Source organism: Otolemur garnettii, unplaced genomic scaffold (genome assembly GCF_000181295.1).
Source record: "Otolemur garnettii isolate 467f Iridium unplaced genomic scaffold, OtoGar3 scaffold00046, whole genome shotgun sequence".
Classification (NCBI taxonomy): Eukaryota; Metazoa; Chordata; class Mammalia; order Primates; family Galagidae; genus Otolemur; species Otolemur garnettii.
The window spans coordinates 293,430-305,458 of NW_003852441.1; the positions used below are offsets into that span (position 1 = coordinate 293,430).

Below are 12,029 nucleotides of genomic sequence, written 5' to 3' on the forward strand. Positions count from 1 at the left end.
TCCACACACACTGCTCGCTCTGGTCTGTCTGTCCCGCCGCTGCCCTTATATTCAGCCAGCCCGGCGTTCCCGCCCCACCCCGCAGTGCGTCACGCCCCTGGCCTCGCCCCGCCCCGCCCTCGGCGCCGCGCCAGCCTCTGGGCACTCGCCAGACTCTGAATCTAGGGTCGGGCCGACACTAACCTCCAACTCTGCTTTCCCTCTACATCCAGCTCAGCGGCCTCAGGGGCATCGGAGTTCTGGTCTGGGCTATGCCTCTGATGCTCTGTGACTTCGGGCAAAGACCCCAGTTCTCACGACACACGCGCGCCTTCACTTACTTCACTTTTTCTGTTTCTCCGTCTCCCCAGAGAATAACCATAGTAATCCAATAATGGCAGCGCCGTTTGCTGGGGGCTTGCGCAGACTGTATCTCTGTCAGGTCCCCGCACAAAGCCCGCCCCGGCCCCCAGCCGCTGGCGTCCCCAGGCCGGCGTTGGTTCCAGCTAAGCCACCGCCCGGCGGCCGCGCGCTCCGGCCGCCAGAGGGCAGCAGACGCCCCGCCCCAGCGCAGCGCGTAGGGTTGCATAAGAGGGGCTGCAGGCAGGACCCGGAGGGACCAGGCGCGGGACTTGGAGCGCCCAGCAGGAGCGATCCCCCACCCCTGTACTCTTACAAAAGCTTCAGCCTGCTCCTTTCTTTCAACCAGAAATGTTCTGTGCCCTGGTGGGCTCCGCAGCCACTGGGCCGCCCCCATCCTTTTCCTGTTGCCGGCTCCTAAAAAGGGTCCTTTGGTCAGGCCCAGGCCAGGGTCCCTCCCCCTCTGCCCCAGCATCTTGAGCGTTTACATCCTCATTTTTATAGTTGAGGGGGCTGGCACTCAAAGCCAGAGTGAGCCCTTGAAGGCCCAGGGAGCACACCATTCTGGAGGACCAAGATTCGAGTTTTGTGACTGTGGATGAGCAAGTACAAACTCCTAAGAGCCCAAGGCCTGGTAATGACAAGAGTAAATGACCTGTGAGGCCTGGGCGGAGGTGCTCAGCAGCGAACCAGGAGGGTGTCCTTGCTGTGGCACACAGTAGGTGCCTGGTGCCAGCCAGCCCCACTGAGCCCAGTCAGGGTGCAGAGTTGCTCCTGGCTGTGACAGTGTCTTGCTTTGGCATATCTGATTTTAGGAGAAACCCAGAAAGCCATTAGCTGCGCCAGCCACCCAGGTGATGGTGCTCTGTGGGCGGTATCGTGGGTGCCAGTGCTCATCTGTTTAGGTGTTTGCAGAGGGCTTGTGTGATTTCGTTAACCTGAAGGGCTCTCAAAGGGCATCTCATCTGACCTGTCCACTGGTAACCAGGATTACAGCCAAACACAGGTGCCCAGGGCCCCCATGAGCCTGGAGAATGCCACTTGGGTGCCAGATTCTGTTCTAAGTGATGCCACCTTTCCCAGGCAACCCTGAGGGGTGGGAGCTATTACTCTCCCCATTTTATAGAAGGAGAAACTGAGTCAGAGGGAAGATCTCACAGCTAGTTACTGTTGGGCTGAGGCTTGAACCATAGCCTGCTGGCTCTTGGCCTACGTCCTCCCCTCCCTTGCTGCGGTCGCTCTGCCACAATCCAAGGCGCTTGCCACAGAGTCCTTGCCTCTCTCTCAGGCCTCACTCTTACTGTCAGATACGTCAAGCACACACATCACAGTGAACACTCAAGGGCTCTCAAGCCAGATCTAAGCTACATCAGTAGTTCCAGGCCTGGCTCTGATCCCTGGTGAAATTTATGCAGGAGTCATCTGACAGGCCGGCAGGGACTGGGACCTCACCATTCTTGGTTCTTGCCCCGTTGACACTCTCTTCCCTCCTTTCCCTGCCTATCTGAGGCAAATCTGTCTGCCTGAATCTGTGGGAGGAAGCTGAGCCCCTGCCCCTACACAGGGCTGCAGAAAGGGCCAGTGGAGGGTGCAAGAGAGGGGCTATTCAAGGCAGGGGCCAGCAACACCCCCAGACTAAGTGACACCTTCCTCTACCTTCCACAAGGTGGACCCCACACAGCCGTTCCTTCCAGGCCTCTGTTCCCAGGAGGGTCAGCTTGATACCAAATAAAGGGCAGGACGGTGCCAGGGCCATGGCCCTGACCCCAGCTCTCCCTATGTGCAGGCCTCCTTCCCCCACAGCTGGGCCTGCAGCCAGCAGGGTGTCTTCCTGTTGCCCACGTACACAATGGGCACATTCTGTTGTGCAGCAGGTAATTCTGTGTCCTGTGTGTTTCGAGCAGGAGGCAACACGCAGCACTTATGAGGCTATGAGCCTGACTACAGATCTGACTTGCAGCATAGCAACTTTCCTGCACAGAATGGAATGGGAATTTTAAAATATTTGACCAAACGTTGGGGGTGGCCCCTCAGGCAGGAAATGTTGGCCATACAGTTGGGTCTGGAGGCAAAGAGCATTAAGAAGTTTCTTGAAAGTTGGGTCTGAGGAGTGTGCTAGGCAGGGCCCATCAGGGCTCTGCATGGTTGTGTCCTGAGTTGGACCCCACACAGAGTCCAGACGCAGACCTTCCTAGGACAGGGGCTAAGAAGGCCCATGGGCCCAGAGGCCACTGAGCCAGCCTGGGCCTGTCCCTACTAGCTCCTTACACAGGAGGTTCTGAGGCTTATTCTTGTCATATGTGACCCTGGCCCTCGGCCATCTCCTGAAGAGAGGAAAGGAGCTAACCAGAGATGGCTTTTCCTCCCCTTCACTAACAAGCTCCCTTCCTCAAGCTGAGCTCCTAACTCTCTGGTAGTTTCCTCATCAGTGATGAACTCTGTTCTGTAGGATCAGAGCAGACCCTTCCAGCAGAGTCCTGCTCAGCCCAGAGTCCCTGTGCATGGGTCAGGATACTTGGAGCTTTATAGGCCTGACCAGGCCATCAGTCAGAGCCAGCAGCATGTCCTCAAAGGCTGTGTGTGTGGAGAGTGAGCTCCCTAACCCTAGGGGTATGCAAGTGGAGAGGCAGAGATTGAAGCATTAGACAAGGTCAGATTAGATGCTTCTCGTTGTCCCTCAAGAGACAATGTCCCTGAGACATTCTGAATTCTAGAAACCAAAAACAAAGCCTTTAGAGAGGTCCATGAGCAGTGAGGGCGGCACTGTTGCTATGTGCATGAGGCGGACATTGTGGGACCATGAACAGATGAGGGGCTACAGCTCCAAAAGCTGTGTGCAGGGATGGAGTTAGCCCTCCCCACAGTCTCCTGACTAGAACTGAAGGAAAGGCTGATCTGTGTCCTTGGAGGGCTTGGTTTTATAGGGGAAGGCCGGTGCCAAGAGGGGAAGCTGGCCTTGTCCACAGGGCTCTGTGCTCAGCTTAGCTAGCAGACCCTGAGGGGTATTTGGCCCAGGAGTGTGAGGAGTTGGGCGCTGGGCCTAGGTCCTCTCACCCCCTCAAAGAAGCCCTCCTGAAATGGTCACTAGGCCTCTCTAATGCCAAAGAGGAGATAGCACCAGCCTACATGGTAGTCATGAAATAGCAGTCCCTCTGGCCCAGAGCCACCCTGTCCCCTTCCTCTCAAGTATTGCAAGTCAGATTTGGGGAGATAAGTGAGCCCCTCACTGCCCCCTCACTGTCCCAAGACACAGCACTTTCCCTGACACATGTCAGCCTTCGAGGTGAAAAGAGATGAACATCAGACACAGGACAAGCAGTAGGGGAGGCACATGGGGCTTTCCTGACACCCCTCAGGTCACCCCATAGAAGTGATTCTGTCTCCAAGGCCAACTCATTTGGGCTGGACCTGGCATCCTGAGTGTCATGGCCAAACATCCTACAAATGCATTAGTGCCCAGGAGCTCCTAACCCCTTCTCCTGCCCCCTAAGGGTGCCCATGGTTGACACTGCTTAGTTGTTCAGAGCTGCTCCTTTGGGACACTCTGAGCTTGTTCTCACCCCAGGGCCTTTGCACATGCCATACCCATATGCCTGAGGACTCTTCCATCAGTTTGCTCCCTCTTGCATTTGGTCTTAGCTCAAACATCATAATCTCAGAAAATCCCCCCACCACTACCACTGTGGCTAAAATAAATTGCACTTCCACAATTATGTTTCTTTCAAAACTTTTAGTGAACTGTTTTTCACTGATCATTTTCTGGTTAATACTATTCAAACTGCTGAGTTTTTCTTTAATATTGAGGAGGTATTAGTTTGAATCATATAATAATACTATTTTTATAGTTAGAAATGATCAAGGACAGCATTGGTGTTTTTTGTTGGGTTTTTTTTTTTTTTTTTTGAGACAGAGTCTTACCTTATCACCCTCGGTAGTGTTATGGTGTCACAGCTCACAGCAACCTTCAATTCCTGGGCTTAGGCAACTCTCTTGCCTCAGCCTCCCGAGTAGCTAAGACTACAGGCGCATGCCACAACACCCAGCTATTATTTTGTTGTGGTTTGGCCAGGGCCAGGTTCGAACCCACCACCCTCAGTATATGGGGCTGGCACCCTACCCACTAAGCCACAGGCACTGCCCTCAGCACTGGCAATTTTATCTGCTTCAACCTGATATAATTTAGCAATAGCCAAGTGCAAAAAGGAAAAGTATAGCTTTAAGAAAGTTCATATGTGCACACTTGCTGGACAGCACCAGAACCAAGTGTGGGGCTGTTTCTGGCTCCTGAGGATCCCTGTTCTCCCCCTGCCCCCAACTAAGCCAGCCCTCATCACCGAAGGCTGCACTGCTTTGTGTCTGTGAGATCTGGCCACATGTTACCAGCCACGCGTTACCGGCCACACAGTCCTCACTGCAGACAGTGCTTTATGTGAACAAACCACAATGTATGTGTCCACTGTCCTGCTGGTGGCTGCTGGGGCTGCTGGGAAGAAGCCATGTGCTCTGTGTCCCTGAGCACCACATCTGTGAGGAACCCAGGGGGAGATGCACCATTTGGCTCTAGTGAGATGTGAGATCTGGGCCCAAGATCTTTGTAAATGTCCAATCAGGCCCATGGCCTTGAAGCACTGGGTGTCTGGGTAGGGCCAGCCACTAGACACTGTCCGGTGCAGCCCCCTGGACATGACTAAGGAGCCCAGGAGCCAGAGGAGGGCAGTAGCCAGCCTGAGGTCACCAAAGGAAGTAGGGGGAGCTGGAACAGGCACAAGCCTCTTCCTATGGAGCCCCAATCCCATAGGTCCTTTGGGGAGCCCCTTGCTGGCCTTCAGGGGCAAAAGAGACCCTGAGAGAGCTACCAGCCAAGGATGAAGGGCTGAGGGCCTCTGACACCTGCAGGACGGGGGTCCCTGACAGCCCCCAGTCAGGGTCTGGGAGTTCTGGAAATGATGTGTGGCCCAGCCACCAGCAGCGGAACCAGGGTCAGCACGGGACATGGCAGCACTGGGGCTAGGAAGACCGAGGGGCTCCCTTCTGACAAACTCTGGAGCCCCAGTGGCAACTCCTGACCCCACACTCCTGGTCACTGCCTGGCATATGGCCTGCCTTCACCCCCTTGGATGGCAGCTCCTAGGGACACACAGGGTGCCCACTGTGTGCCCAGCCACCTAGCGGCATGAGGCTGTTCGGCAACTGTTAGGAAACGACAGTGTCCCTGCCCACCATAGACTGTGGTGATGAAGGACGTGATGACACATGCCCACCTCATGTTGGTCAATGCTGGTTGCCTCCCCCACAGCAGAGGCAGCAGAGGGGTGTCCTGGGAGTGCCAGGGCAGGGGGTGAGGGCAGGTAACACAGGATGCCAAGCTGCCTGGAGGTGAAGCCATGGTCACAGCCAGGCACATCGCTAATGTAAATCCCTTGTCTGGAAGCCTGGACAGTGGAGCCCACCCAACACTGTGAGGCTGCAGTGCACAACAGGGCCAGGCAGTCTGGCACGAGAGCCCTTGGAGAGGCCCCTCCCCTCTCCTGCTCTTCCCTATGGACAGATAGATGCCTGGAGGGGATGCTGGAGTCAGGTTGCCTTTATTAGTGACTTGGGGACAGTGTGGGACAGCAGGGAAGAGGGGCGCAGTGGCCACATGGTGACATGTCCAGGACCCCCAAGGCAGCAGATTTCAAGGCACTGGAGTAGCCCATGCCAGGCATGAGCCCTGAGCGGCAGCTGGATGCCATCTTCCCCCAGGCAGGGCCTGGTGCCTGGGGTAGGCAGAAGGCCAACCAGGCATTTGGTGAAGCTGCTACAGCCCGGTCAGCTTCTCTTGTGGGACCTGGAGGCTTTCTGCAGGTAGATTTCAGTGGTGAATGGCCTACAGGGCAGGGGAAGAGGCTTCAGTCAGCTGATCCTGGGCACAGGCCCCTCCTCACACCAAAGCCCTGCCCCATGAGCACAGACACCCCCTGAAAGTGAGGGTGTCCAGGTGGGGTGGATCTCTTCATCCCCCAGAGCCGCTGAGTGCTGCTGATTTGGAGGGTTCAGAGAGTAAGAGGGTACCAGGGAGTGGCCAGGCTATAGCTGGGTCTCACAGACCCCACGTGTGTCCACTCTAAGCTGCTGCTGCCTCTGAGCTGTGACCCTGGTGTGTCCTGTCTGATGACAGTCCAGCTGAGCCTGCCCTGGCTACGAGGAGAGGTTCTGAGGGAGAGGTAGCCCCACCCCTGCCCATGACAACCCCTACTCACTCCTCGTACAGGACAGCAACCACGTAGGTGAGGGCCACCACCGCTGTCAGCAGAAGACCTGTGGGGCTGGCATGCCTACGGGAGACAGGCAAAGGTCAGGGCCCCACATGGAACCAAAGCCTCTCAGGGCCACTGTCCACCTGCCCCATGTCCTGCCTCCTCCAGCCAACACTTGGGCCAATCGAGCCAAGCTGGATGGTGCCTTTTCCTGATCCCAGCTTGAGCCTGGGCATGGATGGGCATAGGGTACAGGGCCTCCAGGAGCCCCTGGTATCCCTGGCAGAGTGTGTAGCAGCCCAGAGGCTGGACAGAGCACCTGCTGCAAGCTGTCCACAGTGACCACCTGACTGTGCCACACAACGAGCACCAGCAGCATGTTAGTGACGGCACTAGGGAGCCTAAGTGCATCTGCCTCCGGTTTCCATAAATAGCTGCTGTCCAGCTGCCCCCCCCCCAACCTATTTCTATCATTACCTCTGATCCCACTGCTCCCATGGGGGCTGGACTGCCACATACACATCAGCTGGGAGGAGGGAGTCAGCACGCAGGCAGAAGGAGTGAGGGCAGGCCTAGGGCATGGGCAGAGGGAGCAAGGGGGCAGGGGGAGGGCAGGCAGGCCTAGGGTGCGGGCAGAGAGAGGGCAGGCAGGCCTAGGTTACAGGCAGAGGGAGCAAGGGGGCAGAGGGAGGGTGGGCAGGCCTAGGGTGCAGGCAAAGGGAAGGTGGGCAGAGGAAGCAAGGGGGCAGAGGGAGGGCAGGCAGGCCTAGAGTGTGGGCAGAGAGAGGGCAGGCAGGCCTAGGGTGCAGGGAGAGGGAGGGCAGGCCAAGGGAGCAAGGGGGCAGGGGGAGGGTAGGCAGGCCTGGGGTGTAGGCAGAGAGAGGGTGGGCAGGCCTAGGGTGCGGGCAGAGGGAGCACAGCCAGGCCTGGGGCGTGAGCCCTTCTCAGCTGCCCAGGCCATCTCTACACTACATGGCCCCTCCCCAGCCAGACCTAGTAGGAGCTCCAGGTGGCAGGGGACCAAGATGGAGGGGCTAGAGGACACCTAGAAACCCTGCAGGGACTCTCAGGCCTGCCTACTTTCTGCCCTCCACTCCAGGACCTCACACTGGCCTATCTGTCTGTCTGTCTGGGAGCTCTAGGAGAAGGCAGGGCAGACACAGGACAGTGAAGGCCCAAGCCCAGGCTCCAATCCCAGACCTGGTGTTTAGCAACAACAACCGTGGGTGCCAGGGAGGGACAGGACTCCCACACAACACAAAGCAGGAGACCCATCTGCCCTCACAGTCTGGCTGTCACCTCTGCCATCTGCCCCCAGCACCAGGCTAATGCCATGCAGGCCTGCCTGGGTGCTTGAGCTTCAGGAAGGCCCCATCCCTGGGGCCCTGGCAGGTGGAAGCCAGATGTGCTGTGGGACACCTGGGAGAGGACCTGCTGGGTCAGCGTCTGGCCAGGTAATGGCTCATCTCTAATGACTCTCAGACCAGGGCACCACCCCTCAGTATGTGGCTGATGCTCCAGAGGGGCCTTGCAGGTACCGTGCAATTCTGACAGCCATGGATTGGCAGCCCTGAGCCTGGGATTGACACTCACTCCTGAGCAACAGGCACTTCTGGGGACACAGAGGGGATCTATTTGTGAACTCTGCTCTTGGAGAGATGGACAACTAAACCATTGAGGATGAGGGACCTGGCAGGGCTACCTGGAGAAGGGGACATCAAGTTAGGTTTGGAAGGACTAGAGGGTAGAGGTAGGAGGGTTCCAGGTAGAAGGAGGGGCCTGAGTGCTGGCTGCAGAAGGACCTGGGTAGAGGGGAGTTCGGTTCAGTTTGGGTCACCCTGTGGGTCTCAGGTAAGTCTGGGACACACAGTCTAACCCCACTGAGTCCAAGGGGAGGGGCCCACCTGGAAGGCAGGTGAGATGGACAGTTTACAGGCTGAGCTTGCAATGCTGGAGACTGCCCGGTCTGGATGTGGGGTAAGGAAGGGAGGGTCCCAGCCAGATCTCCAAGTCCCCTTCTCATAGTCCCAGGACTGTGGTGAGCAATCTCAACTCTGGATGTGGGATCCTAATATCCCACCATTTTAGAGTCACTCCTCTTTGGGGCCTTACAAGCCCTCAGGGCTATGGGAGCACCTGTAATATTTTAGGTAAGTGGCTTTCAATAGTTAAATAAAAGCAGCAGAATACTTTCTACCAAAAACTCTTCTATGGAAGAAAATGGCTACACCAGACCTGCTGTGATGAGGGGTGTGGTATGACGTCCAGGGCAGCTGGCTTCCTTCACTTCAGGGTTTCTACCACATCCCTGCATCTCCATCAGAGCTCAAACCCAGCCGAGGCATACAGCAGTGCCAGACCCACTCCCTCCTAGCACTGGAGGCCCCTCTGTGTGTGTGTGTGTGTGTGTGATGAGGGGCCGGCAACTTGGACTGTGCTGCTCAGACCGGGCCTCCAGGGGCCCAGGGGCTTCCAGCAACTGTTGGCTCTGGGCCCCAGGGCCTCCCCAGCCCTAATATTCCAGCACAGGGGCAGCCTCAAATGCTTTTTACATTTTTAAATGATTAAAAGAAAAAAGAAATCTAAAGAATGTTTTACAACACGTGAAAATGATCTGAAATGCAATTTCAGTGCTGTCAAACAGAGCTGCCTTGGTGCTTGGCAAGCACTGCGTTCACACTGCAGGAGCAGAGCTGGGGGCTATGACCTGCTTATGGCCTCAGGCCTAAGCTCCCTGGCCCTTCAAGAGAGAGCTACCCAGCCCCTGTGCTAGGATGCTGTTTGTGTCAACCCAGATAAAACCTGCTAAGAGGAAGCCCGGGATACCCTTGGCCTGCGTGAACAACATGTTCCCCCTTTCTCTCTCCCAGGGCCCAGCCCTCAGGACTGAGCTGGGCCCTGCACTCTGGGAGGTGGCCAGCAAGGTAATGGCTGTGCTGGTACTCACATGATGGCCCAGCCCAGGTAATTGGCTGTGCTTCCCCAGTACATGGGGTTGTCCAGGATATTGAAGGGGAATGTGGTCACTCTCGCCTCCTTGAGGATCCCAAAGTAATCACCTATGGATAAGAAAGGGAAGGACAGCAGGGTCACTCAAGCCAGTCATCTCCCTGGCCACACCATTGTAAGAAAGGCCCCCAGAATGGCCTGTGGTGAGACCTGCAGGTGACATAGGACTCTGCCCTCCTGGCAGGCTCAGCAGCATATAGTCCAAGGGCACCCAGCAGGCATGGAGACCCCTCAGGGGGCATGGGTCCCCCTGCTACCACCTGCCCCATCCTCTTGACCCCTGGGCTGCAGCCACACTGCCTTCCTCTGCTTCCTGCCTCTGTATCTTTGCATGCACAGTTCCCTCCCTGGCGATGCCTTTCCCTACTCTCTGCACAGAGATCTCCTTGCCCTCTGCCTTGTTGTGTCCTTAGCAGACCCTTTCTGACCCTCAGCTAAAGCAGTCTGCCTGCCTGTCACTCCCCCTGCCCCAGTGAGCTGCTCTCCCTCTAGGGGCCTGCGCTTCCTCTAGGGCCAGCTGGTGGCTTAGGGTCGCTCCACACCTCAGGCTGCATGGCCCTGGCTTCAGGTCCTGTCCGCCACGTGTAAGGAAGTTGGTCCTGATACCACTGATTTCCCACCTGCAGCCCGGAGGAGCTGGACACGGTAAAGAGTGTGGCCATTAGACATCTGATCCCAGAAAGGCCAGCAGTCCACCCACCTACCTCATGGTCACAAGCCCCCTTGAGGGCTACTCTGAGTAGTAAGAAATGGCCAAGGGGTCAGGGATAGTATCTGACACAGGCCCACACGCAGCAGCTATCACCACAGGCACAGTGTAGCTATCCAATAAAGGACACCACCACTGCACCCTTCCCGGGCATCCTCTTCCCAGAAACCCCTCGTCAGTCCCTCCTCCAGGAGGACAATGGGGCTTCATCAGAGGCAGAAAGTAGGGCAGCCGCCCAACAACGGAAGAACATACAGGGGGGTTGGCAGGGCTGCGTCACTATCTGGAACAAAGGGGACAGGGCCTGCAGGACACCCAGGACCCCAGGAGGCTCTTTCTTCTTAGGAAATAGGAAATGGGTGCAGGGCCTGGGGGCAAGTGGCACAGAAACCCAATTTTGGCTGACTCATAGAGGGAAGTGGCCCCATTGTCCTACATCTAATGTGCTTCCAAGCCAGGTCTGCAGGTAGTGGGGGATGCCGAGGCTGCAGTCCCTGGCATTTGTAGGCTCCCCCAACTCTGCCTGCACAGAGCCTGCGGGAGGAACCTTCCCTTAGCACCTCTCCCTGCCACCCCTCCACTCGGGGTCAGCACCCTGAGCCCCACCTACAGTCTGACTCCATCAGTCCAGCTTCTTCGTGGCTGGGACCCCTCCATGATTCCCAGCTTCCCAGGACAAAGCCTCAGCTCCTCACATGGCCTCCAACCGGGCCTTTCCCTACCTGTGTTCCAAGGCTTTTGCCTCCTTCCCACCTGCCCACACTTGCCCAACTGCCAGATCCAGGCACTCCTGATGGCCCCTTCCCTGACCAACTCTGTGACTGCCTCAAGGCCTCTTAGAGCCAGGGCCAGAAGGCAGAAGCTCAGTGCCCTGGATTTAGAGGAGCTATTAGGGCCCAGCCTCCCATTCCAACCAAGGACAAGCAAGGCCTGGAGGAGGGAAAATGCCCCAACTGAGCCCAAGGTCAGGGGTAGGGCCAGGGGATAGCCCTAGTGCTCCCCACCAGACATCACAAACACCAGACAGCAACACAAGGCGCTGCCCCTCCCATGGACCCCAGGTCCTGCTCAGGTCACCCCAGCCCTCAGGCTCTTACCTAGGAAGGTTCCTGTGAAACCCAGAGCGAAGAAGCTGGAGAGCACAAACACGACCCCCACTCCCAGAAGCACCAGGCCCAGGCAATAGGCCATGGGGTTATCCAGGCTCTCCACCCTGGGCTGGCTCAGCATGGCCTGCGTGAAGCTGCAAGCAGAGGAAAGGACAGACAGACCATCACTGTATGGGAGGAGGACCGACTGTCTCATCCCCAGGGTGCCCTGGAGAGTAGCCAGCTCAGTGCCTACAGGACCCGGCAGGACAGGAGTGAGTGAAGCAGCTGCAGGTGGGGCCCAGGTCACCTGGGCAGCACTGTCCTGCCCTCGCTGCCACCAGGGAGGGGCCCATAACTGACGCATTTTTTTAATTTTCAAGAGAAGCCAGACACTCTGACCTGCACGCCCAGCCACCCGCACCCTGGGCACCAATGTGAGGTTTAAGGTACTTCAGAGGCCCCCTGTGTCCTCCTCCACATCCCATCAGGCTCCCTTGGGGTCAAGCTATTGACCAAAAGGGGTGACTATGGTAGCACATGTGTGAGTTTGGAGGTTCAGGTTCTCTGGTTCCCAAAGCCTGAGGGCCCAGGGCCCAGCAGGACACAGGGGCTGGGCATGTGGTAACAGGTCTGGGCAGCAGA

General features: G+C 57.2%; 1 protein-coding gene across 4 annotated transcripts in view; it reads right to left on the reverse strand.

Moving 5' to 3' along the window:
• Nucleotides 1–5,908: 5,908 nt before the first annotated feature.
• The window catches only part of PEMT (phosphatidylethanolamine N-methyltransferase), a 79,795-nt gene continuing 73,674 nt past the window's right edge, over nt 5,909–12,029 (reverse strand). For all 4 annotated transcript variants that reach the window (XM_012806052.2, XM_012806049.2, XM_012806053.2 and 1 more), the window contains exons 4-7: nt 11,394–11,539; nt 9,526–9,637; nt 6,582–6,656; nt 5,909–6,208 (exon numbers count right to left, since the gene is read on the reverse strand). In XM_012806052.2, the coding sequence (XP_012661506.1) occupies nt 6,151–6,208; nt 6,582–6,656; nt 9,526–9,637; nt 11,394–11,539 (391 nt within the window). In that variant the 3' untranslated portion in view covers nt 5,909–6,150. The remainder of the gene's footprint in view (nt 6,209–6,581; nt 6,657–9,525; nt 9,638–11,393; nt 11,540–12,029) is intronic.